The sequence below is a fragment of the Eubalaena glacialis genome, chromosome 9, assembly GCF_028564815.1.
Source record: "Eubalaena glacialis isolate mEubGla1 chromosome 9, mEubGla1.1.hap2.+ XY, whole genome shotgun sequence".
Lineage (NCBI taxonomy): Eukaryota > Metazoa > Chordata > Mammalia > Artiodactyla > Balaenidae > Eubalaena > Eubalaena glacialis.
Window position 1 is genome coordinate 36,384,961 of NC_083724.1, and position 26,928 is coordinate 36,411,888.

At 44.3% G+C, this 26,928-nt stretch overlaps 2 protein-coding genes and 1 non-coding gene across 7 annotated transcripts in view; 1 reads left to right on the forward strand and 2 right to left on the reverse strand.

The window, feature by feature from the left end:
• POLR1E (RNA polymerase I subunit E) overlaps nt 1–1,797 on the reverse strand; it is a 33,191-nt gene extending 31,394 nt beyond the window's left edge. For 2 of the 3 annotated variants that reach the window (XM_061200232.1, XM_061200230.1), the window contains exon 1: nt 1,469–1,797. The gene's annotated coding sequence lies outside the window, so the exon portion shown is untranslated. Of the gene's footprint in view, nt 1,265–1,468 lie in introns of those variants that run through there. The other variant, XM_061200228.1, reaches the window with a different exon arrangement.
• Nucleotides 1,177–26,706, forward strand: ZBTB5 (zinc finger and BTB domain containing 5). Of its 3 annotated transcripts, XM_061200227.1 has the most exons (3): nt 1,177–1,299; nt 22,265–24,313; nt 25,215–26,706. In XM_061200227.1, exon 2 carries the CDS (start codon nt 22,269–22,271, stop codon nt 24,297–24,299), a length of 2,031 nt encoding a protein of 676 aa, XP_061056210.1. In that variant the 5' UTR covers nt 1,177–1,299; nt 22,265–22,268; the 3' UTR covers nt 24,300–24,313; nt 25,215–26,706. The 3 variants fall into 3 exon arrangements, with proteins under 3 accessions (XP_061056210.1, XP_061056208.1, XP_061056209.1); XM_061200225.1 differs by having other exon boundaries at nt 22,265–26,706; XM_061200226.1 differs by lacking the exon at nt 1,177–1,299 and adding an exon at nt 3,142–3,216 and having other exon boundaries at nt 22,265–26,706.
• Nucleotides 9,610–9,712, reverse strand: LOC133098501 (U6 spliceosomal RNA). The gene has a single exon (XR_009702198.1). It is a non-coding gene; the product is annotated as a U6 spliceosomal RNA (small nuclear RNA).
• Nucleotides 26,707–26,928: the final 222 nt, after the last annotated feature.

The following is a 26,928-nucleotide window of genomic DNA, read 5'->3' on the forward strand; positions in this document are numbered from 1 at the left end:
CTTTGTCTCCGGAGCCACGCCGAGCTCCCGACAGCTCCCGCCGCGGAAGGCCCCTTACGGACTTCCTTGTCTCCTCTTCACCTGGGGAAGGAGGGCTTCTTTCTGCCGTCGGAGGCGCCGGGGCCGGTGTACCTCAGGGTTCGGGCTCTCCGTCCGAGCGTGCACCTGGGAGCCCGGGAGCCGCGCGGACCTTGCTCTTTTCTGACACTGTCCCACCGAAGTCCGCGAGTCTTCCACGTTTCCAATTCTGTTCATTGGAAGACTGGTTCTGGAGACTGCACGCTTATTTGACCTGCGGCACGGAATGCGGAGCAAAGTGCCAGACTTCTCAGGCCCCAGCCCTTGGAGACGCCGCCACCGGGACTGGACGCGGAGCGGTGTCGGACCCAACTGCCGTCAGATGGATGGCATTTTCGGTTCAGCGTCTTTAGCCTGGATTTTGGCTTAATTCAACCTAAACAGCGTCTTGGAATTTTATTTTTTTCCAAAGCCTACGAGGTGGGTACTCAACCTCGGACCCGGCGAGTGTGTGTGTCCCGCGAAGGGAATTCGCATTGGAGAGGGAGCCCGGTGTCACCGAAGAGGGAGCCGGGCGCCGTGAGGGTGGGGAAATCCTTCAGGTGCAGCCAGCGGTGGGACACACTACCTCGCGGGCTCGCCTCACACCTGGCTCAGACCTCAGGCAGTCGTAGTGCTGACTGGTGGAATGAGGCGGAAAACCAACTGGCCTCCACCACAGCGGGTCTGGATTGGCTTCGACACACAGTCGCTTTTCTGTAGTCCAAACCTAGAGCCGCTTAGTGATAAATCCCGCCTTAAAAGGCGTTTGATAACAGTTTTACGTGTTGTAAGGCATACGGTGATTGCTTGCAGGGCTCACGGATTCGCTCGGTAGTAAACACAGCGAGGCTCCTGGGACCGCGGATTGGTCAGTGTTCCGGGGCCGAGTAAATTCCGCCGGATTCCGCGCGCCGGCTGGCGGCGCATCTACCCTGGCCCCGCCCCCTCCGCTTCTGATTGGCTGTAGCGCGGCCGGAGGGGAGGAGGAAAGGCGTGGAGTAGGTGATCTCGTGTTGCGTCACTTCCGTTTACTGTGGGCAGCTGCCGCGGTATTCTCAGAGTGCGGCGGCGAACGGGCTGAAGCAGCCGGGGGACGAGAGGCGGGGTGGGCGGAAGGGGGAGGAAATCCCATCACTGGGGCGCCAGCCTGGACGTTCCCGCCTCCTCCGACACTGTTGGGTCCGATCGGAGAAGGGTCACCGCCTCCTCCAGCGAGAAGGGGGGCGGAGTCCGGCTCAGGTGAGGCAACCCTGTCAGCGCGAGCCGTGGTGGCGCGCGCGGGCGCGCTCACGTGGAGACGGTTGAGCTCTGGGGGAGCTGGGTGGGCGGCGCGAGCAGGGTCTCGTCCAGGCGGCGGGGAGCGCGCAGACGCATACCGGTTCCCTTCCATCCCCCCACCCCCGCCTACCTTGTCCGTCTTTCTGAGGTGGTATTGTTACCCTCGGAACGGAGGAGCCAGGCGGGTGGAAGGCGTGTTCTTCTGCGCAGGCGTCCCCCGTGTCCCGACGCCAGGCTGTCTGTCCGGCCGGCCGGTGGGGCTGGGGCTCTTGCCCCCTCGGATCTGCGGGCTGGCGACGTTGGTTACTGGGATCGGGTGGGGAAGGCTTGGGACCAACAGCCTGGCGGGGTGACTAGAGGATCTGCGGGATGGGGTCGGGTGGCTCTCTCGCCCCCATCCTGGGTCTCTTTGAGCGACGAGGTTTCATTTACACCAGAGCAAGGCCGAGGCGGTCTGGAATCGGGAACCGGAGGCTGACCCTTGGAGGGGTGGAGCCAGTGTTTTGGAATGCCCCAACTTATCAGAGCACTACAGTGTTTATAGGCTATTATTGAATGGCCTCTGCTTCCAGGTTTCGTGCTAGGAGCTGTGGGGGATGCAGTGGTGAGAACAGCCTTCCGCCCTCCTCCCCTTGTTTGGAGGACATGCAGATTTATACTTAAATACTAACCTTAGGCAGTGAGTTAAGGGGGGTCGGAGGTTAGTTTTTCTTCTCTTCCAAAAAAGGTCGTTTGTTAAGTCAGTGTGCATTCTGGCATCGTGGAGGGTACTGTGGAAGCTAATTTCTGAATAGGACACAAATCCTAAATATTAGTTTGGAGGAAAAATTTTAGGTAAAGGCGCAGTGAAATCTTGAGTACTAAGTAGTATGGTTGGGTTCTGGTTAATTTTAATGAATGGAAGTAAGAAACCCTTCACCTTCAAGAACTGAAGCAGAAATATTTCCGAAATATGTTCATATACTTTTCAGTTGTAGTAGGTAGAAGATATTACATACATTAGGATCTTTCTTTAGAGGATGAAGAGAATGCTGCGCCTTAGACATCACTGATGATTTGTTATCCTTGTAGGGGCTGTTGTGCCTTAGATAATTTTTAAAAGGTGGACTGGGTGCCTCACCGTTTTCTGGAGAAAGTGCATTCAGTGTTGTGATTTTGGTGGTGAGGTTGATAAGCTAAAAGATTAGCGGCAGGGGAAAAAGACCAGGTGGGGAGAGGAGAGAGAGAGTTTCAGAGAAAAGCCCCTAAACCAAGGGAAGGCCTCCTACTATTACTTTAGTCCCCTCTGGAAATCCCAGGAAACTTGGGAAGACTGGCCTCACCACCACTGTCGGCTTGGTGACCTGCCAGGTAAGACTAACTGGTTGAGGACCTGTTCCGGGCTCTTGCGTTTTGCTAAGTAAATGAACCAGGACTTTTTAAAGAGTCCTGAAGTAAGCATGTTTTCTTGATTTGCTTTTTCTCTCCTAAAAGTTGTGTCAAAACATGGTATAGTTAGCTGGGGATACTGGCAAGCTGTATTCTGCCTATTTGAGGTGTCTAGCAAAATTCTGAAAGAGATAAGATTTGGAAGAAAAGCATCTTAGAGTGGGGTGTTTTCCTAAGCTTAGGGGTCAGTGCTCTCAAAAGAGACTTTGTCGTAAGACTATCACAAGTAGTTGAAGTTATTAAAAAAAAATCACTTGGATACAAAATGCATGTAAATGTTTAGTATTTAAAGTATTTAGCATGAATTATGTTGAATTGGAGTTCTTTAGCATGGGTAAGACTTAAAAATAGCTTGTGTACAGTGAGAAATGACAAAGTTTGCTGTAGTGCTGACACAGAATCTTGAATCTGCCTCAGTTTCTCCTTGGAAAGGAAAAAGAAAAACCCAAGGTATTGATTCCATGTTAGTCTTCAACTTTTATTTTTTTAATATAAATTTGTTGTAAACAAATACTTTTCCTGTTTGTCAGTTTTAAGCATATGAGTTCTCTTTTACTGTACTTAACATTTCTCAAATATGGATGTTGTCTGGTAGAGCCAAATTTTGTTAGTGTAGCAGGTGGGATGGAATGTAACACTACACGGCACCTTTTGTTTAAGTATGAAGTGAACTCATGCTAAAAGACCAGCTGTTTCTGAGTGAACTATTGTTCTTACAGTTGTTTTCATCATTTTCATTACTGAATAGTGGCTTTTAATCTCCAGATTCCAATTTTGGGAGATGCCTTTCATTTGATTAATTATACATCTATTTACTAAAAGCTTTGATTTATCTTTCTGACAGCTCAGATTAGGAATTGTGTTGGAGTACTGACATTTTATTGTAATATAGATAGATTACTGTCTTAGTATCTAAGATTATTTTATCTGTAGATAATTTTCCTTGTGATATTCCAACATACTTGAATGATAAGTTTAAGGTTCCAGTATTTCCTTGATTCTAAACCACATTTTGTTCACATTTTAATCTTGAGGACAGGCTGCCATAAGTAAGCATTATACCATAGCTTAATTGGCATTGTTTTTCCCCCCCCAATGTTACATGAGATAATATTGCACTTGATAATCACTGGCATCTTAGATTTAATGAAACTTGGTACAATTAAAAGACTTTTGTATCCAACTAATTCGTTGTTAATTGTAAGCAATTAATTTTCCAAATCTGCACTCTGAAGAAAGTTTGCTATTGAAAGGAATCCTATTGGAAGTAATATTTTTTCCTCATTCAGAGGGGAATTAACGAACTGTTTTGTTTCTTTGACAAACTTTAAAGGATGATTGAGTGCTGGGTCTGCTTTTTGGAAACTGTACTTGGTGTTTTGTTACTTCGTATACTTGATAACAGTTTACAAATGCTTTATTTCCAGCTTCTTAAGTTTAAAATGATTAGGGTGAATTGTTCCCCCCTTTCTTCTGTACATGATGTTGTTAACTTGGTGTAATTGATTTTTCAGTACATCTAAATTAGTTATAATTTAAAATCTACTCAGCTGTCTTCCTCTAAAAATATAAGACCTTCAATTTTGAAGGTCTTTGAAATACAAGTCCTTCTGTTTTAGTCTACAGAGAGGATTTGAGGAAGGAGGACAGGGAGAAGAAAACGCACTGTTTTGGGGTTCAGTTTTGAGAGGAATGTACAGATGGTACAAAAATCTAAACACATATAGTAACATACACTGTATTTTATTTTGAGTAGAATGTCAAAAGCAACTCAGCAGGTGAAGTATCAGTCACTTGCTGAACACTATTGATTTGATAAATGATTCAGAAGTGAAGGAATATACTACTTTGAAAGTAAACTAAGTATAAGAAATGAATTAAATCCATTTTTCATCTTCTCTCCTGGAAAGGCACCATCAATAATTGTGTCTCCAATGCTTCAGCATGGCTTTCTTCTTGATAAAAGTTTAGTTTTTTTCCTTAAGAAATACGTATCTTGATCTGTCAGGGGTGCAAGGCAATAAAAGCTATTTTTAAAAATTGCTGAAAATGTTGTGTGTGGTGGAGGCAACTGGGATGGGTGTCAGGCAACATTTTCTAAATAATAGAGGGAAAATATATTTAGACTTTTAAAACAGATGTTAAATTATAGTCTCAAATATATAAACAGCTAAAAGAAGCCATTGATGGATGGTTTCTATAGATTTTTGGGTAACTTTGTGAAGTTTGTATGCTCTTTAGAGCGTTAAGTGGCTACAGATGTTCTTTTATCTGGACAATCAGCTGGCTGGCTAGTCATTTTAAGTTTTAGGAAAATGTACCTGAGACAGGGAAATTTCTAGAACAGTTACAGTGCAAGTGTAAAGTTTTAAATAGGATAAAGCAGTGAAGTTTGTCATAAATTATTTTGAAGTTGAAGTGCAGTGCTGTCAGACTTTCATGTAACTGACTGTCTTGGGCATGCCCACTATCAGCATTCTGCTGGTGGGCCACCACCCTGGCTGACCACCTCCCTGACAGGTTTGGGCAGACCAAGATCTTCCCCTTATTACAGGTGATCCTGCCACCAGGAATGCATTCTGTCACCCAGCCCCTCTTCTCCCCAAGGCTCTGCTCCCTGATTCTTGTTTGGCACCAGCCTCATGGAAGGCAGGGTTGGGAGGAGCCAGTGGTAAGGAGCAGTGGGAGGAGAAGGCAAAGCTTATCTTGCATCCTGCTGACCTTCTAAACTGGGGTGTGTTAGCACTGGTAAAGGCTTGGCAGTGTGGTCTGTGGTGGTGGTGGCATGTGGCATTGGTAATAAGGGAGGATTTGAGGAAGAAAAGAGACGAAAAGCCCCTCCTGCCAGCTCTTCCAGAATCCTTGCTCTAATTTTCACTCCCTTAGCTGTTATTTTACACACCTGTCTTTTCACTCAGTTCCAATCCTTGACCCTGACCCTGCTTTTCAGCTTCATCCCCTTACTCCCTCCAATTGCCTAATCCTTATTCCTAGCCTTTGCTCACACTAGTAATTGCTTACTGTTTCTCCTCTGAATATCCTGTCATCAGCCACCGGGCCCATGTCTTCCTGGGGCTACTCCCATTACTGCAAAGTGAAGTTTTGTGGATGGACCTAGGATCATATCTCTTATCCTTCACTTGCTGTACTAGTTGGGTGATGTTGGCCCTAGGCATGGGGAAGACAGTCACTGCTTGATCATCATCCATAAGAGAGAATACATGTAAAATACCTACAGGACCTCGCTCTTAGTAGGCATTCAACCCTTTCATCCAACTAATTGAAGTATAGTGGTAAGTGTGGTGCAGTGTTACTTACACTGCACAGGTGCTTTGACCTGTTTGCTAACATAGTAACAGGTTAAAGGCATACTTTGTGAGTGGTCTTGGAAGGTAATATTGCTGAGAAAATGCTAAGTGATTTATTTTGCAAACTTGAGTAGCACAGTATATGTATAAATCGAAGGCTGCCTTTATGCTAAAGTCCCATTTATCCTATATTTTTAAAGAATGAGATTGCAGGGAATTCCCTGGCGATCCAGTGTTTAGGACTCCATGCTTTCACTGCCAAGGGCCCAGGTTCAGTCCCTGGTTGGGAAACTAAGATCCTGCAAGCCACGCAGTGCGGCCAAAAACAAACAAAAAACAACAACCCCCCGAAACTGAAACAAAACAAAAAAAGAAAGAGATTCCACATACATGCACTTTCTATATATGTGAAAATTTAGGGCTAATAGCCCCAGTACGTGCTGCTGGGCCCCTTTTCTCCCTTAGTGGGTCAGCTGTCTCTTTTTGCAGCTTAATTAATTAATTAATTTAAAAAATAATTATTAAGAAAAAGACTATGTGAGGGCTTGAGGTACTTTCCTATGAGGAAATCTTTCATACATAGGCTTTGACCTTTATTTTGGATATTCTGAGACTTTTTCTTCCTGGCTTTTGGCTGATTGTAGGGATAGTTGTGACTCTCAGAAAAATGACTGTTGGGTAATATGGTGTTACATTTCAACTAAATACAAAATTCATTCAAGATAATTTACTGAGTTGTATATCAGGCACTTTGGAAGAGAGAGAGAAAATATAGTCCCTGGAGTCAACAAGAAGTTTTAGTAGAAGCATTTTGACTTTGCACTAGAATATAAGTAGGGCACTAATAACTTTTCTCATTCAAACTGAATTATGAAGTTTTAGGTCAGCTAATCCCTAGGAATTTTTTAAAAGAAATTTATGTATTTATTTATTTTTGGCTGTGTTGGGTCTTCGTTGCTGTGCAAGGGCTTTCTCTAGTTGCGGCGAGCGGGATTCTCATTGCTGTGGCTTCTCTTGTTGTGGAGCATGGGCTCTAGGCACGCAGGCTTCAGTAGTTGTGGCATGCAGGCTCAGTAGTTGTGGCTCGTGGGCTCTAGAGCACAGGCTCAGTAGCTGTGGCGCACAGGCTTAGTTGCTCCACGGCATATGGGATCTTCCTGGACCAGGGCTCAAACCCGTGTCCCCTGCATTGGCAGGTGGATTCTTAACCACTGCACCACCAGGGAAGTCCAGCCCTAGGAATTTTGAACTGGAAAACAAGCTGGTAAAGTGGGAGAGCTGGAGGGTAGGGTGAGATGGTAAGGGCTTCTGGCATTAGCTTGACATCCCCAGTCATGCTCACTTTTAGTCATTGATGGATTTCCTTTTTTTTAAAAAAAGATTTATTATTTATTTATTTTATTTATTTTTGGCTGTGTCGGGTCTTAGTTGCGGCATGCAGGATCTTTCGTTGCAGCACGTGGGCTTCTCTCTAGTTGTGGCGTGCGGGTTTTCTTTCTCTAGTTGTGGCGTGCAGGCTCCAGGGCACCGTGGGCTCTCTAGTTGAGGTGCTTGAGCTCAGTAGTTGTGGCTCGTGGGCTTAGTTGCCCCGCAGCATGTGGAATCTTAGTTCCCTGACCAGGGATCAAACCCACGTCCCCTGCATTGTAAGGCAGATTCTTTACCGCTGGACCACCAGGGAAGTCCTGATTTCCTTTTTAATACACTTAATCTGTCCAATTTCTGAGCTGCCCTGACACAACAGAACCAGAGAGACTATAAAATTAGTCATGCTGACAGATGTGGTAGCTGGGGTTAACCTTGGGTGCCTGTGTGCCTACCTAGTCCCACTTAGTTGGTCAGACCAGAATATGGATGAATGTTCTAGGACTCCAGGACTTGGAACCCCATCAAAAATCCTAGCCTGCTTGACTGGGACCTTACCTAGTTTTGTTCTCTTACATTTATTTTCACTTACATCATCTCTACAAGTGGAGGAAAAGTTCTGTTTAGTTATTTTTCTGCTAGGGTTTTATCTAGATTAGGTATATTGAACGTTAAGAGTTCTTAGAATGTTAAGATGCTTCTTGCAGGTGTAGCCTTGCAGGTCCTGCCTGGCAGACCAGCAGCAAATCACTTGATATGTTGTAGATGATGTTTGAGTATGGGTGTACATTTCTTTATGAACTAAGTATATTATTGAAAAGCATGTGGGTAGGTCAGTATATAAGTCAAACAGTTTAAAATGTGCTATTAACTGGCTTGTTCCCCTAGAACACAAATGAACTTTTTTATTAGTCTAAGTAAAGCACTATTAGGAAAGTAAATCTATTGAGGAAACAGTCAACTCTTGATTATTCATGTTAATGTAATAAGCAGTGGTATAAGTGTATTTTCTTAATTATATTTAGTTTGGAAATTTCTAAAACTCTGTTCCTGCATAACAAATATTGTAGTGTACACTTGCTTTGGGTCAGACAAAGTTACAAATTGATAGATTACTTGCTGTATATCCTCCTGCCATATAGACTCATAGTCACATTTTGAAATCTTTTAAAGAGACCTGGGGCTTCCCTGGTGGCTAAGTGGTTAAGAATCTGCCTGCCAATGCAAGGGACACAGGTTCGAGCCCTGGTCCGGGAAGATCCCACATGCCGCAGAGCAACTAAGCCCGTGTGCCACAACTACTGAGCCTGTGCTCTAGAGCCCGTGAGCCACAACTGCTGAAGCCCGTGTGCATAGAGCCCATGCTCTGCAACAAGAGAAGCCACCACAATGAGAAGCCCGCGCCCCGCAACAAAGCGTAGCCCCCACCCGCTGCAACTAGAGAAAGCCCGCGTGCAGCAACGAAGACCCCAATGCAGCCAAAAATAAATAAATAAAATTTTTTAAAAATTATTAAAAAAAAAAAAGAGACCTGAAGCTTTTTTCCTTGGTTTGAAGGCTTCAGACAGGCAGCTTTTGGTAAAACACTTATCTTCTCAGCATGAGCTCTTTCATAGCTTTTAGACTGGATCTCTGAGTTTGCTAGAGATGCTTGTGAGTTTTGAATAACCATGATCTTGATTCATGATTCCCTTCCATCATAGTGGAGAGTGACACATTTCATACCTCTCAAACTAACTGAATTTTAAAAATACCCTTTCTAGATCCTAAACTGTTTCAAGATAGCCATGTTGTTTAGATTTTTTTAAGATTGCGATTTGAACTTCACTGTGTGACAGAGATCCAGCATGAACCAGGTTAAAGTAAAAGGGGAATTCGTTGGCTCATGAAATAGAAAGTCCTAGGGTCATGCTAACTACAGTCATGGCTGGATCCCAGGGTCTTGATGTCATCAGGACATTGTCTTTGGTATTGCTTCCTTCTTTGTTGGCTTCATTCTCAGATAGGCAAAAATTGCCACCATCAGTGTTAGACTTACATCTCTCTCACAGCTTGCAATCTGGGTGAAGAGAATATCTATTCTGTTCTATTCTCTCTCTCTCTCTTTTGAAACAGTCAATCCATCATTTCTCTCCTGTAACACTGGCATTGATAAGGATCCCAGTGAGTGAAAAATACGGAACATTTCATGAATTTGCTTGTCATCCTTGCGCAGGGGCCATGCTAATCTTCTCTTTATGGTTCAAATTTTAGCACGTGTGGTGCAGAAGCAAGCATGAGATTCTTTCTTGATGGTATCAGCAAAAGTCCCCAGGGCAGACTCTAATTGCCATGGCTTGGGTCACATATCCATCTCTGAAACAATCACTGTAATCAAGGGAAGTGGTTAAGAAATTAACCAGGCCTCTCTAGATCAGCAGGAGGAACAGAAGATCATCTGGAACTCAGAGGTTTGGGGCAGTCTCAACTGTTCCAGCTGGACTAAGAATGGGTAGAAAGTGATTTACCCCAAAGACATTAGTAGACAGACCAAAAGAAAAAAAAAAAAGGTGTCCCTTGGATATAGTATTTGAATATTGATTTGTGGGGCAATGTTAACAAGTTTTACATTGTTTCAGTTATTTATTGCTATGTAACAAATCACTTGAAAGCTTAATGGCTTAAAACAACAAAAAGCATTTTATTATTATCCCTAAGAGTTCTAGGGGTTGACTGGGCTCTGCTAGCTGATTCTCTCTTAGGGTCTGTTACATAGTCAGATTGTGAGTGGGGCTGAAGTTAACTTGAAGTCATGTCTGGAGGCAGGTGTTGACTGTCAACTAGATTTCAGCTGGGCTTCCTCACAGAATGGTTGTTGGGTTCTAAGAGGAAACCAAAAAGACCAGGTGAAAGCGGTGTCACCTTTTATGACCTAGCTCACAAGTAGTCACATAGTGTAACTTTTGCCATAGTCATAGACTTGCCTGGCTTCAAGGGGAGTGGACGTAGACCCCCACCTCTTCATGAGAGGAGTGTCGATGTCAGATTGTAAGAAAACATGCAGTATGGGAGATCTTCATGTGGCTAGCCAACTTGGAAAATGCAATCTGCTATACACATTGCCTTATTTCAAGTGACCGGTTTTTATAAAGAACATGAAATATAAATTAGGCTATGCCAGTTCTTGGGTTGTCCTTATATTGACCAGTTTCTTTGCTGCCTAATCTATCACATAGTATCACCAAAAAGCTCTCCAGCATTCTTTCTCCCTTCCTAATAGCACTCTGATTTCTTAGTTGTGAATTATCTCCATCCCCTTCATGTATAATCTTGTTAGGTGGATAAATCAGCAACCAGCCTTCCACCACAGAAGGAAAAATAGATCCTTCCTCTTTCTTCCCCAGCACAATCACAGGTAGGGTGGTTGGGTCCCTAAGTTCAGCTATATTAGAAGCTCTCCCTGGACCTTTGAATCTTGAGCATGTGATGTCCATAACTGAGGGAACTGTTGGACACCATTTATTTCAGGGGCAGTAGCCCAAGGAGACTCTTCCTACTGTACCAGTGTGATTGTGGATTTTGCTTCCTAGCCCTTCCAAGCTCCTGCTGTCTGGTTCTTCAGCCTCCCAAGTCTTTGAGCTCTGAGATGGCTTTCACTCAAGTAAACCAGAGTTGAGTGCTGTTGGTTGTGTACAAGGCCTTAACTGACAGACCATCATAACTACAGTTAGCTGTATTTTAATACCCAAATTAATTAAATTTCTTTAGTTATCCCAGAAAGCTCAATTGAGAAAGTATGTTATGGTAAATTATTTTGTTAATGACTTGTTAAAACAGTGATTACTAACTTTTACTACAATGGGGCCTCTTAATGCTAAGTGGCCTCTTAGAATCAAAGAAAGGAATTGGGATTTCTCATTGACCTAATAATAGTTTGAGGACAGCAGTGGGGGATTGGGGATAAAACATATTAAGTATATTTACAAAAATATCCTTTACTAACAGACAGTGTCATCTGTTTATCCATATGGTTACATAGCACTTTATTCTTTAGTATCACCAAGTATACATAGCAGATACTGTCTGTGCCCTGACCAGATCCCCTTGATCCTTTTTACCGCTTCTGTGCACCAGTTATGCAGCTTTGAGTGAATCTTTGCTTCTAATGGCTTGTGTCTGTGACTCTTTTGAGGACTGTCTTTGAGTGACTGGCTTCACTTTGTGCATAGGCCCAGAGAGCTTGAGTTCTCCATCTCCCTGGAGAGGTTCTTAGCTGTTGACTGACTAACGCAAGGGCTGTGAAAGACCAGTTCCCTTGCCTTGAGACGGCTCAAACTCAGTTACTTATACTCCAGAGTTCCCCTGCTGGACCAGGCTAAAGCTGGGATTTTGCCCCAGATGGCTCCCTTGCTTGGCCACTGCTGCTTCTCTCTGCTGCTTCCCATTCCCAGTTTCTCCTGGGAGCACTTCCTTGATAAGTCAGATGTACTTGAATCCTTCTCTTAGGGTCTGCTTGTGGGAAACCCTACCTAAGACAGTATGACACTAAGCCTTTTTCATATTCATAGTCTTTGGAATCACTTTGGGGCATCACAGTAATGCCCTGCTGTTTCCAGTTCATTCTTGGAATACTGACTTGTGGCACTTTGGGATGGCCAGAACATATATTAACAATCACATTAGTGAGTCAGCTGCATTTCTCATTTCATTTAACTCATGGCTCCATTTTTACCTTAATTGAGTTATGCATGTGTTACTGGATTTGTGTTTTTTTTTTTTTTTTTTTTGGCTGTGTCGGGTCTTAGTTGCAGCACGCAGGATCTTTTGTTGCGGCACGCGGGCTTCCCTCTAGTTGTGGCGTGCAGGTTTTGTCTCTCTAGTTGTGGTGCACAGGCTCCAGGGCGCGTGGGCTCTGTAGTTTGTGGCACACAGGCTCTCTTGTTGAGGCGCACGGGCTCAGTAGTTGTGGCGCGAGGGTTTAGTTGCCCCACGGCATGTGGGATCTTAGTTCCCTGACCAGGGATCGAACCCTCATCTGCTGCCTTGTAAGGCAGATTCTTTACCACTGGACCACCAGGGAAGTCCCTTGTTACTGGATATTAAATAGCTTCTCTTAAAAGTCAGTCAGTACACTCACAGCAGTAGGTTGCCCTTCACTATATATAACTTATCCTCACCAGTCCATTCAGAAAGATTGGTCAATATTTATTTATTTATTTATTTATTTTCCCTGCCGCGCCATGTGGCATGCGGGATCCTAGTTCCCCGACCAGGGATCAAACCCATGCCCCCTGCATTGGGAGCACCGAGTCTTAACCACTGGACCACCAGAGAAGTCCCAATATTTACAGTATTTAATTGCATTGCCTGGCATGTGATATAATAGCTATTTATCAATATTTAAAATTGCATCATAGGAAGCTTTCTATCCTAAAATGGTTTAAATAATATAGGAATTATCTTTTCCATAGCATTCAATAGATATTTCCTGTAAAACTACTTGGTGCTGATGCCTCTTCAGGGAAGAAGTAATTCTTTGGCAGCTCTCTAATTGTGTGCGTGGCAGTGGGGGCCAGTTATGGTCTCTTCAGGCTCTCTTTTTAGATTTTTAAAAAGAAATTTTACTAAAGATATATATGTAGTTTGCTAAGTACACATCACTTAAGGAATCAAATAGTTCCACAAGATTTTTAAGATAAATACCAGGCCCTGGCCTCCCTCCTCCCCATTTCTCTTCCCCAAGACTCCCACTTTCAACTCTTAGCTAATTCTTTTGATATTTATATACATATGTGAAAAGCCATGCTTGGAGCTTCTTAATTTTTCAGTTTAGGCATTATCTATTGACTTCCCCTTGGTTAGAGATAAGAATTTTGTTTTTTATGAGTTTGTTAATTTCTCCTTATGATTCTACTGGTTTTGCTCTGTGCATTTCAATGCACACTCCCCATTCCTCCATCCCCCAGTATAGTTAGAATTTTCATTAGATCAGCTATTCTCAAAGTATAGTCCAAGGACCCATAGGGACCTCTGAGAGTTTTTCAAGGAGTCTATGAGGTCAAAGCTATTTGCATATTGATATAAAGACTTATTTGCTTTTTTCACTCTCATTCTTTCATGAGTGTACACTCGTGTATGATATTGCAAAATCCTGAATGCAGAAGCAAATAAGAGAATCGAGCTATCTTCTGTTAATGCAAAAATGTAAAACAGTGCCACTCTTCTCATTATTATTATTTTTTTTTAATAAATTTATTTATTTATTTATTTTATGGCTGTGTTGGGTCTTCGTTTCTGTGCGAGGGCTTTCTCTAGTTGCGGCGAGCGGGGGCCACTCTTCATCGCGGTGCGCGGGCCTCTCACTATCGCGGCCTCTCTTGTTGCGGAGCACAGGATCCAGACACGCAGGCTCAGTAATTGTGGCTCACGGGCCCAGTTGCTCCGCGGCATGTGGGATCTTCCCAGACCAGGGCTCGAACCCGTGTCCCCTGCATTGGCAGGCAGATTCCCAACCACTGCGCCACCAGGGAAGCCCTCATTATTTTTTTGGGGGGGGGGGGGAGTATAGTTATTTTTCATAAAAGTTAACATGTAATTGTTTATTTTTATTTTATTTTTTAAAAATTTATTTTTGGCTGCGTTGGGTCTTTTTTTTAATTAATTGATTATTATTTATTTTTGGCTGCATTGGGTCTTTGTTGCGGCGCGCGGGCTTTCTCTAGTTGCGGTGAGTGGGGGCTACTCTTGTTGCGGTGCGTGGGCTTCTCATTGCGGTGGCTTCTCTTGTTGCAGAGCACGGGCTCTAGGCGTGCGGGCTCAGCAGTTGTGGCGCACGGGCTTAGTTGCTCCATGGCATGTGTGATCTTCCCGGACCAGGGCTTGAACCCATGTCACCTGCATTGGCAGGCAGATTCTTAACCACTGCGCCACCAGGGAAGTCCCTGTAATTGTTTATTTTTATTTAAAAATTAATTAACAAATAAGTGTTTTTAAATGTTCTGTTTTAAATTCCCTAGAGCTTTTAAAAATTTACCCTAGTTCCTCATCACAGCCTATGGAAGGGCTCAATAAACGCTAGTTGAAGATGTCTGCACTGCCAGTGCACATGTGCTACAATACCAGCTCTTTGGCCTTCTGTTATTTTGGTTCTCTCTTTCACTTTCGGGGTGATCACCTCTCGCCCAAAAAAGCTATGCATTTCCAAAGCCATCTGCACATCACATACATGGGGAGGGGCTCTAACTGTCAGAGGAATGTTACAGTGGCCGTTTGTCACTGGCAGCTGTCCAGTCTTTTGAACACCCCCACCTTTCCATTTGGAGAGCCTGCTAATTGTGGGTCCCATTTCCCAAGGTAGAATCATCATTACAGGGCAGATGTGAGAACTAGGTTCCCTTGGTCCTAGGTACCTGAGTGGGGTCTGGATGCAGATGTGAGCAATATGGAACAATACTGAGCATTTAGAACTACTCTGTCCAATCCAGTAGACATTAAATTAATTAAAATTGAATAAAATTAAAAGTTCATTTCCTCAGTCACACTAGCCACATTTCAAGTGCTCAGTAAACACATGTGACTAGTGGACAGCATAGCAACTATGCTGTTGATTTCTGTCATTGTAGGAAGTTGTATTGGACTGCGCTGGACTAGAAGGTGCAATGGCAGCTCTCTTCTGGGCAGCTAATCCAGAGCAGGATCCATGGAAAGTAGAGGTAGTAGTGGCAGTAACGATTTCCACGATGTGGTTGGGTGCTCTGGGGCATTCCAGTATCACTCTCCCACCCTCCTGGAGATTTTGCGAGCTTCCTAACATCTTTTTACCATAAATCCCTTTCTCTTTAAATCAGTTGAGCGGACTGATTGTATCCAGTTAAGGGCTCTGACTTATCCTGAAGTGTTTTCTGACACTCTGGATATATTGGAAGGAACAGTTGAATAATCTAATTGGCCAATTTTGTGGCTAAAATTAGCTTTTATATTAGTGGATTTGATTTCTATTGCTAATCTAAATGATCATAAATTGACTGATTAAATAATACTGAGATGAAAGAATATTGCCGTTAAGGAGAAATTAGTTTGGAGTTATGTCTAAACAGATAATTCAACACAGTTACTAACTTAGAGAATAAGTGTTTCTCCAGGTTTTTTTTTTTTAAATGCATCCTCTTTTTTTAAATTTTTTTAATTTATTTTTATTTTATGGCTGTGTTGGGTCTTCGTTTCTGTGCGAGGGCTTTCTCTAGTTGCGGCGAGCGGGGGCCACTCTTCATCGCGGTGCGCGGGCCTCTCACTATCACGGCCTCTCTTGTTGCGGAGCGCAGGCTCAGTAATTGTGGCTCACGGGCCTAGTTGCTCCGCGGCATGTGGGATCTTCCCAGACCAGGGCTCGAACCCGTGTCCCCTGCATTGGCAGGCAGATTCTCAACCACTGCGCCACCAGGGAAGCCCTGTTTCTCCAGCTTTTGATGATCATCTCTAATGTCATCATTTAGTTTCACAACTTCCAGAGCCCCTTAAGAAGAAAGGAATCCTTAGCCTTTGTACTGCCCTGATGAAGGCCTGACAATAAGGCATAGCAGGACATTCCAGGCAACCCTAAAGTGTTTTGAGAAGAGCCTGGAGAACTTGAGTTGATCTCAAGGACTGTGTCAGGGCATCTAGTGTAGGGCTGACAATCTCTAGGATGACAGGAAGTTATATGGACTGTTTACCTATTTTGCAACATTATTTAAACCTCTGTTTTTGTTGGGGTCATGTTTAGCTACCTCAGTAATCTCTTCTCATAGGTTTCTGGGCCCTGGGAATCTTCTCAAAATGGTGCTTTTGAGACCACAATTTCCTTGCTACTTATGCCCTTTCTATAGAAAGGGGGATTGAATATTAGGAGTTTGACATTTTAGTGAATGACCTTTTGTGGAAATGAGTGGTGGTTTCTCTTATACTCAAGATAACTGACATTACAAAAAATAAGGAGGCTATTTTTCCTCAGATGATCATATTTCTGCTGCTTGTTGAAGAAGAAGGGCATTGGACAGAATATCATTATCCTTTCAAATTGGTATGCTCCATTAAAATACCATTTATTTGGGAAGTTAGTCTTTTATGTTCCCCTCATCTGTTAAGTCAGAATAGTAAGCCCTACCTGGCAAGGTTGTTTTGGAGATTAGAGATAATATAAATAAAAAGTACTTAACACAATGACTAGCACATAGAAGACTCTCTAACAGTAGTCACTATTGTTTTATTATTACTACTACTGTCAGCACTGCAACAGTTCTACAACATTGGTTCCAGTCTCCACAGTAGGAGAGAAAGCAATAAACTCAGTGCCTGGTGCTGCTTGCTTTAACCTAACAAGGCTCCGGTTGACATGGTCTCTTAGTTCTCAGAGTGACTCTGAGGCTGGTACAGCTTCCTGAGACAACTCCTTGTTTTATTTCTTTTGTTTCTTGAACCAGAATGTTTCTTCCCTGTTACCTGCTATAAAATAATAGCCTCCTTGGAACTTGACACTTACTAGTATACATGTTTACTTTCCAAGTCAGGGGCTATAGACTTGTGAGCAATAATTGCATTTTGTCTAATCTCCCCAAAGCCTTGAGCTCTGTGGTCCCTGGTTGATTGGGTGGGGTCAGGGGCGCATGTGCTGCTACTCGCCATTGTTGGCCCTTCACTCCTGGCAGGGAATCTTGATAAAGCAAGAAGTGGGCAGCAGGAAAGTATGTGTTTTAGTGATGTATTTTGTTGTTGGAAACTCTTCAAAGGCTGAAAAAACACAGGAGGTAAAAGAATAGGCCAACATGTGGCCCCTGCTTTGAGGCATTTTACCATCCATTTGTAATGGTAATTGCTGTACCATTTCTAGGTACAGCAAAGGCCTGTGCTTAATACTCCGAGTTGGCACTGTAGACCTTTGGTTTTTATGGATTTAGAGTTTGTCATTTTTGTTATTTCCCAGGGATCTTGAAGGTGTGTGTTCTGTGGTCACTTGTCATTTCACTCAGTCATGACTTGGCCTGCTCTGTAGGGCTGGGCCACTAAAGCAAGTGGGCAAGCCTGGTGTGCAGCTTGGCATCCATGTGGCCTTCTGCTTGCAGTAATCCTTGTGAAGTGCCATAATGGTACTTGTGAATTTGGAGATGTGCAAAGATCTCAGGGTGTATGCCTTTAGAATGTCAAGGATCTACCATGTTTTTTAAAATTTCATTTAATATTGGGAATTCCCTGGCGGTCCAGTGGTTAGGACTTTGTGCTTTTACTGCTGAGGGCGCGGGTTGAATCCCTGGTCAGGGAACTAAGATCCCACAAGCCATGTGGTGTGGCCAAAAAAAAACCCCCCAAAAAATCATTTTATAAAAGTTAACATATGTATGTATTTATATTTTAGAAGCCACATAGTTCCATAAGGTTTAGAGCTAAAAAACTAGCAGTCTTCTGTCCCCCATTTTTCCCCTCCAAATTCCCCCTCCTTAGAGGCAACCACTTTCACTTGTTTTAGTTGTTTCGTCTGCTACTGAATTCTGTATTTCCAAACAGCATTCTTATATTACTATTTTTTGAGGGAGTATTTCAGACAGCATTTCTTGACTAATAGGGAAGGTGAGAATTTAACTTTCTTACACCACTTCTCCTCTGCCTCCCCCTCCCCCCCCACACGTATTGGCCTTCCCTTACCCTTCCAGTATCTCAAATTTGGCTGTGTTCACATTATTATGACTCTGTAAACAAAACACATAGGGTACGGCAACTAAACAACCATGTATTCTTCCTGGAGTTAATAACTGTCCCATTTAAAATTCTTCTTGTTTTTTTATGACCTATCCTCACATTTTTATGGAACTGTTAACTTCTTAGCGCTCTCAACTATGTCATGTGATCTCTCCATTCCTTTTTTCCCGTGGGGAACTCCTTGGAGTCCCTCACCTTCCTGCTCCAGTCTGCTCCCCAGTCCTGCTGCCTAGCTCTCATTTTGGGCTTCAGCATCATCTTTCAAATTCTCTTTGCCTGTTTTCTAGGATGGGTCTCCAATTCCTATATTCTTCATCTTCCTTTTCTTGGTTTATTCCCAGCTTCCTGAAGCACAAGCTTTAATAGCTTCCTGAGAAAGGATATGTGGGACGTAGACTTTTGGGTTCTTGCTTGTCTGGAAAATGCCTTAGTCTCCCCTCATAATTGATGTTTGGCTGGGTATGGTCTAAGTTGGAAATAATTTTCTCGGAGAATTTTAAAGGAACCTTTTACCTTCCAGTATCGCTTTTGAGAAGCCTAATGCCAGTTTTATTCCTGATTCTTTGTTAACTCCCCCCACTTCAAACTTTCCAGATCTTTATCCCAGGTGTTTTAAAATGTCACTGTAATGAGCCAGGTGTGGGGACTTGTTCATTCATATTGCTGAGCACTTGGTGGACCTTTTTAGTGTGAATAAGTAACTTCTTCAGTTCTGGGAATTATTCTTTGTTGTTTATCATTCTCCCCATTTTCTGTCTTTTCTCTTTTTGTATTCAGACTTTGGGCTTCATTAATTAGTTAATTCTTTTTTTCTCTTGTTCATTCACTTTTATTTCTCCTTTGCCTTGTCTGTGATATTTCCTCAGCCATATTATCTTCCAACTCTTCTAGTAACTTAAAATTTTTTTTGAAGTTTTAAACTTCCAATAATATTTTTGGTTTCTGGAATATTTCTTTTCAAAAAAAATTAAAAACATTCTCTTCTTGTTTCATGGATATCGTATCTTAGCTCTCTGAGGATGTTAATTATAGGTGTTTTTCGCCCTTAGTTCTGTTTCTTCCAGATGCCTTTTTGTTTAGGGCTCTTTCATGTTGTTGCCAAAATCTTGGCTGTCTGTGCACCGATGCTGTACAGAAATACTGAGACAGTTATGGAGGAGAAAAAGAGTGGCTTTATTCTTTGCCAGGCGAAGAGGGAACGCAGTAGGCTAGCACCTCAAGAACTGTGCTCCCCTCCCTGGGGAATAGGGAGAGGTCTTATAGTCGGGGCTCATGGTCAGGGGTATGCAATAAGGACGAAGCCAGTAACAGTCTTGCATTCTTCTTTTGCAGTTTCAAAAGGATGGGGTTGCTGACAAGATTAGGATGTGTGCAGGGTCTCAGATGGTCCGTCTCCTAATCTCGATGAGCTTCTCTGGTCCCTTTAATCTTGCCTCAGGTGGTTTCTTGCCTGCTCCTCCCTTGATTAGCAACTGTTCAGTCTGCCCTTTGGAACTCAGGGAAGGTCAAGGAGGCTGGAGTTTTGCCTACAAGAAACAGGGGACAAAAAGGCCTCCGTGCCTGGGAGCCCCATAGAGCCGCACTCGGTTTCAATGTTAGGGATTTTTCCCCTCCAGTTTGTGGTGCTTCTACCTGACTGATTGGAAGCTGAGTGAATGGGCCTTGAGGACTGGTGGGCTTCACTGTAGGGAAGTTTGATGGGGACCCAAGTGGTCTGTTGGAGGGATTCCCTGGGTATATGAACCCTGGGCTGCTAGTCTTCTATTGGTGGGTGGGGTGGGTGGAACGTCTTACCTTCTAGTGCGGACTTTAACTTCATGCTCCAGTTGTGGGTGTAGCAGCTCGTCCCAGCCTCCTGTCCTGAGTACAGAGTTTCTCCGGTTCAGCCACCCAAGCCCAGCAGGGGACTGCAGGCTTCTTTCCCGAAGAGGCTTTCCACACCCCCTCCCCCAACCCCTGTCAGAGGCAGGCGCCCTTTCTTTGTCTCCTGTAGCACCTTGTACTTCCTACCACAGCACTTGCAATACTTTATTGTATTTGAATGTTGATTAGTCTGTCGCCCCTGAGGGTAGAGATCGGATCTGTCTTGTTGATCATTTTCTCTCTAGTGCCAGGCATGACTGTCTGTCTGCATGTGTTTGTATCCTGGGGTGTAACCATTAGATTCTGCCTCACTCCCTCCCAGAGGACCAGAGGTTCCTTCGCTGGAGAGGATAAAACAGAGTTTTAAACTTTGTGGCTCCTTCAGCTTCTACAGAGTATGTGGGCAGAAGGCACAGAGCAGCACCACTTCGGGGGTTATTGACCCTGTTTTCTAACCACACAATGAGAGTGTGTCATGAGCACTAGTCAAGGAGTTAGACTTTGAATCAGCAGTCATGTAGTTCCTAGGAAGTGTAGCAGTTTCTTAGGAGAGGACAAGCAAGTTCTTGTTTCTGATGAGTCCAGGAGATGAAAATGTACAGATATGTAATGATTCCAAACTCGGTTTGGAAAGTGATCCACCCATAGTCCATGCGGTCTCTTCTTTATTCCCTTTTTTAATTTTAACATTTATAAAAAATTTCAAATGTACAAAAAATAAGCTTTTGAAGCAAATGCTAGACATCATGTCATTTCATCTGTAAGTATTTCAGTATGTTATCTCTTTAAAAACTACTCTTTTGAAAAAAAAAATCAGAATGCCATTATCACACCTAAGGGGGAGAAAAACCTAGTAATTCCTTAGTATCATCAAAGATACATGTGATGTTCTAAGCAGTCGGTTGGGTTGGCTGTATAGAAGCCCTACAGGTCAAAACGGAGTCTGAGCAGATGGTTTTGGAGCTTGTTCATCTCTTGTTTTTCTTTGTCCATTTTTTTTTTGAAGTTTAATTTATTGAGCTTTATTGAGGTCTATGTACATACCATAAAATTCCTTGTTTTAAGTGTGCAGTTCAAATATTTTTAGAGAATTTGATGTGTAATCATCATAACCCAATTTTAGAACCTTTCCATCATGCCCCCAAAAGTCCCTCTTCCCACTTGCAGTCCTGCCCCGAGCCCAACCCCAGTCACAGATAACCGATAATCTACTCTCTGTCTCTATAGCTTTACCTTTTCTGTGCCACAGGTGTGGAACTTCCATTAGATTATTTTTTTATCGAATAGACTTCCAGCCAGTCCCCTTGTCTTGACATCATCTTCACTCCACTTCCCCTGGCACCTTGGCAGCCAGTTCTGAGCCTCTGGGTGGGTGGGGGCTTACATATGTCAGGTTGTTTTAGCCACTGCCAGTTTAGGATTCAGCTTTCTGGGCATGCTAAGTCAGCATGCATTCGTTTACCTGCTCACCAGCTCCCCAAATGCTATTGATATTTCTTTCCCATTCTTTTTTCCCTTGTGGGTTTTTACCTTTAAAACAACAAAAGCAAAAAACTTTAGGGGTGGAGAGGGTAAATGCATGAGTGCAATCTACTACCATCTATAACTGGAAATCTTCCCCACTAATACTGATTTGCCCTTATTTATTTAAGGTTGCTAAAAGACTCTTTATAATTTCTTGGAGTTTATTTATTGTCCTCAGGGAATGCAGAACTCTGACTTCTCAGGTATAGATGTTGCATCACCTACACACTGGTGTTTTCTAACATGGACCCTAAGTGTTATAAGTGGGTCATGTAAGGGTGAAGGGGAGGCTGTAAACAGCCAGTAGCTGATCTGTGTGTGTGTGCAGGCTTCAAGGGCTGTTAGCCGAATCAGCATTTGCTCCTTATTGGACAGGTGTTTAGTCTGCGTGCCCACCATCAAAAACATCACGAGCTTTGAAAGGTCCAAGCTTGGCCATTCATGCCTCTCTCTTTTTTTTAAGATTTTTTTTTTGATGTGTACCATTTTTTTTAGTGTTTATTGAATTTGTTACAACATTGCTTCTGTTTTATGTTTTGGTGTTTTGGATGAGAGGCATGTGGGATCTTAGCTCCCCGACCAGGGATCGAACCCGCACCCCCTGCATTGGAAGGCGAAGTCTTAACCACTGGACCGCCAGGGAAGTCCCCATGCCTCTCTTGTCATCGCACCCTCTGTGCTCTTTGACTTAAGCTCTTCTGCATCTTCACGCTTTCTTTCTTTTTTTATAGGATCATGGATTTTCCTGGCCACTTTGAACAGATCTTCCAGCAGCTGAACTACCAGAGACTTCACGGCCAGCTCTGTGATTGTGTCATTGTAGTGGGGAACAGACATTTCAAAGCCCACCGCTCGGTACTAGCAGCATGCAGTACACATTTCCGAGCCCTGTTCTCTGTGGCAGAGGGAGATCAGACCATGAACATGATCCAGCTGGATAGCGAGGTAGTGACAGCGGAGGCCTTTGCCGCACTGATTGACATGATGTATACCTCCACGCTCATGCTGGGGGAGAGCAATGTTATGGATGTCTTATTGGCAGCCTCTCACCTGCACTTGAACTCTGTTGTTAAGGCATGTAAACATTACCTAACGACAAGGACGCTGCCCATGTCTCCCCCCAGTGAGCGCGTTCAGGAGCAGAGTGCCCGCATGCAGCGCTCCTTCATGCTGCAGCAGCTGGGACTGAGCATCGTGAGCTCAGCCCTCAATTCCAGCCAGAGTGGCGAGGAGCAGCCGGCCCCCATGAGCTCCTCGATGCGCAGTAACCTGGACCAGCGGACACCCTTCCCCATGAGACGCCTGCATAAGCGCAAGCAGTCTGCAGAGGAGCGGGCCAGACAGCGGCTCCGACCCGCCCTGGATGAGTCTGCCATCTCCGACGTTACGCCAGAGAATGGGCCGGGGGTTCATTCTCGGGAGGAGTTCTTTTCACCGGATTCTCTGAAGATCGTGGATAACCCTAAAGCTGACGGGCTGACCGACACCCAGGACGACAGCGCCATCATGTTTGACCGGCCCTTTGGTGCTCAAGAAGATGCCCAGGTGCCCAGCCAGTCTGACAACAGCGCCGGCAACGTGACCCAGCTCTCCATGGCCTCCCGCGCCACTCAGGTCGAGGCTAGTTTTGAGCAGGAAGCCACAACTGAGAAAAGTGGTTTTCAGTGTGAAAACCCTGAGGCTGGCCTTGGTGAGAAGGAGCACATGAGAGTGGTGGTTAAATCTGAGCCCCTGAGCTCTCCTGAGCCTCAGGATGAAGTGAGCGACGTGACCTCCCAAGCAGAAGGCAGCGAATCGGTGGAGGTGGAGGGAGTGGTGGTCAGTGCCGAGAAGATAGACCTCAGCCCCGAGAGCAGTGACCGGAGTTTTTCAGATCCCCAGTCTAGCACTGACCGGGTAGGAGACATCCATATTTTGGAAGTCACAAATAACCTAGAACATAAATCCACTTTTAGCATTTCAAATTTTCTTAACAAGAGCAGAGGAAGTAACTTTAGTGCAAATCAGAACAATGACGATAATATCCCGAACACCACTAGTGACTGCAGGCTGGAGGGGGAGGCCCCTTATTTGTTGAGTCCAGAGGCTGGGCCTGCAGGCGGGCCCTCCTCAGCCCCTGGCTCTCACGTGGAGAACCCGTTCAGTGAGCCCACAGATGCCCACTTCGTCAGGCCTATGCAGGAAGTGATGGGCCTGCCATGTGTACAGACCTCAGGCTACCAAGGAGGAGAACAGTTTGGGATGGATTTTTCCAGGTCTGGTTTGGGGTTGCATTCCTCCTTCTCCAGGGTAATGATGGGCTCTCCTAGAGGTGGAGCCAGTAACTTTCCATACTACCGCCGCATAGCTCCCAAAATGCCAGTGGTAACGTCCGTCAGGAGCTCACAGATCCCAGAGAACTCTGCCAGTTCCCAGCTAATGATGAACGCAGCTACATCCTCATTTGAAAATGGCCACCCTTCGCAGCCCGGCCCCCCGCAGTTGACGAGGGCATCTGCTGACGTCCTGTCAAAGTGCAAGAAGGCCTTATCGGAGCACAACGTCTTAGTCGTAGAGGGGGCTCGCAAGTATGCCTGCAAAATCTGCTGCAAGACTTTCCTGACCTTGACAGATTGCAAGAAGCACATCCGTGTTCACACAGGTGAAAAACCCTACGCCTGCCTGAAGTGCGGCAAGAGGTTCAGTCAGTCCAGCCACCTGTACAAACACTCGAAGACCACCTGCCTGCGGTGGCAGAGCAGCAACCTTCCCAGCACTTTGCTCTAACCTGACCACTTGAGGTAATGCTGAGGCCAGTATCAGGACCTAAACTAAAATCTCTTTTGGTTGGTGGTTAATGCCGTTGGGTTTGAGGCTTCAGGCTGCGAATGGTTCATGCAAATTTTGATGACTAATAAGTGGAGAATTAATAGGTGTAGTGCTTGTGCTGCTACATTTCTGAGTGAAATGTACGCTTTCAGAGAAGGGATCCAATCCCCGAAACCAAGTTCTTCCTTCGGGTTGAGTAATGCAGTCAGAAAGTAGTTTGGAATCGATGTCATTAAAAGTGGCACATCTGACAATTAAAAATTGAAGTGCAAAAGTTTTTTTAGCAATTTTTGTAAAACTCTGAAGCATTTAATTAAATTTCCTATATACCTTCTGATGAGATTATATACCTGTACAGTGATGCAAGATGCACTTATGTGTAACCAGTGGCAACTTTGTGCCTGTCTAAAAGGAAGGCCCTTGAGGACATGCCTGTCTGCCAAAAATGCTTTAAAGTTTATCATGAGCTAGTCCTAGGCTTCAGAAAGTACTGTATTTTTTATTTTTGTTTGATTTGCAGTCACAGACACTGCACTTTGATGGTGCTGACACTGGGTCCAGAGCAAGCATTCTCTGGACTATTAGGTGTATATATACTTTTGAAAACATCACTGTTTGTTAGATAGATGTTTTAACAATTTTTCCTGGTTTTAAAAACAAAGTTGTAAAAGGAGTATGTACTTATAGGGAGCAACAAGTAAGGTATTGTTTCTGTATGTGCTGTTTTAGCAGTATTTTAACCAACTTGTGTTACATATGTTACAGTTCCATGTTTGGAAGTCAGAAAAGAGCTAGTGTTTGTCTTTGTTCTGATGGTGTGGAGTCCTGTTTAGTGAGATCTTTTATGGCACGTTTACCCTTTGTTCCGTGCAGATTTCGGGGGCTGGTCCAGCCTGACACATCTCACCCAACGACAAACCCGTTGTCTGCTTCACTTCTTCACACTCATGCCACATATGGCATCCTTCCCTGGCCTAGGTTACTGTTTTCAGGTAAAAACTAACCAAAAGTGAAATCAACCCCCCTCCATCGTGGGGTTTTATTACTGGTCTATACTGTCGTTTTAAAGTACAGACCCTGAACTTTTGTTGTTGCCCCAACCCAATACTGAATGTTTGAAATCCAAATGCAGCAGTATTCATGGGTAACTTATAAGCGCGTTGGGCAGCCCAGAGCATAGAAGTCACCAAGCAGCATCTGAGACAGTTTGAGGAGACATGTGGGTGACTGCCCTGGGCCTCCCTGGACCCCACTGCTTCTCCTCCCCAGCCCCACCTGTGGTCTTCTGACCCTGTGCCATTGGGGCTTTTGGCAGCAGCTCTTAGGCTAAGCCCTGGCTCATGAGCTTCCAGGGGAACAGCACAGGTTAATGTGTCTCTATAGAGCTCATGAAGTCAGTTTAATTCATGCATGAACATGAGTTCATTTTTTATACAGCTTTTTTAGACACAAGCCACTGTGCATAATTGAGTGAAATCCTTCAGTTCCTACCTTTGTTTAGAAAAAAAGGTAGTCAGCGAGTGTTTTCTCCTCTTAATCTAGTGTATGCAGTTACACATCTGTCTGTGGATAAACTTACAATGTTCATCGCTTAGCATCTCCTATGAACTGATTCCCAGGGAGGAAAACCAAAAGGGAAACCTCTGATTCCTCTCCTTTCAGCAGATGTGGGGGAGATGGTGGAGGCTATGGGATCACCTGTGAAATTCAGTTGTGTGTGGCGAATTGTTAGCAGTCATGTTCTGACTTGATGTGAGGAGGCTCCACATCCACCCCTCTGTGGGGACCAGTGACTCGTGAGATTAACCCTGGGAGGCAGGTGGGTCAGCGTGGAGAACGAGAGAGGCCCTGCCTGGCTTGGGAAGAGGAATCGGTGGCACCAGGAGAGCAGTGGCAGCCTTCCTCCCCCTTCCACCTTGAGGAGGAGGTGCCAGGAAGCCGCCCCCTCACCTGAGCTCCAGCTTAAGTGGACCTGCTTCGGGGCCTATCTCTGACACAGCAGCTGGAGCCCTGCCTCTCCACTGCTAAGTGGAATCTGGAATCTCTCATCTACCTCTTAGTCAATCAGTTCCTACATGTGAGAAGCAAGCCTGTGAGCCAGTGTCCTCGTACATGCTGTAGCACTTAAAAAATATTTCAGAGGTTCCCTGGAAAACCAGTCCCAGGGTTCCTACAAATTGGTAGTTTCTACCTGAATTTTAACTGGTATTGGGTACCTGGATTTGATTGGTTAGCCTTAATTATAGCTTGGCATAATCATTTCTGGTGACCAAATCATAAAGTTCTATCAGGGCACCTGTGTCAGTGGTGCTATGCTGGTCAAAATTTGAGACTTTGAAATAAAAAATTTGTCATATTCATGCCTCTAACTAATTATGTGTTCTTTTTCTTTGCCTTAGGTTATTAAGGTTGAAATAAAAAAGTGAAGTAGTATTGCTTTCTCTGCTAACCCTGCTGTGACCAGTACTTTTTTTTAAAACCAAGCTTCCTAGAAAATACTCTCATGCTGTCAGTTAATAACACTTATTGGTCATTAGTCCCTCGTGCTTTCCCTGAGCTTTGTCTCTGAGCTGTGGACGAGGGTGAT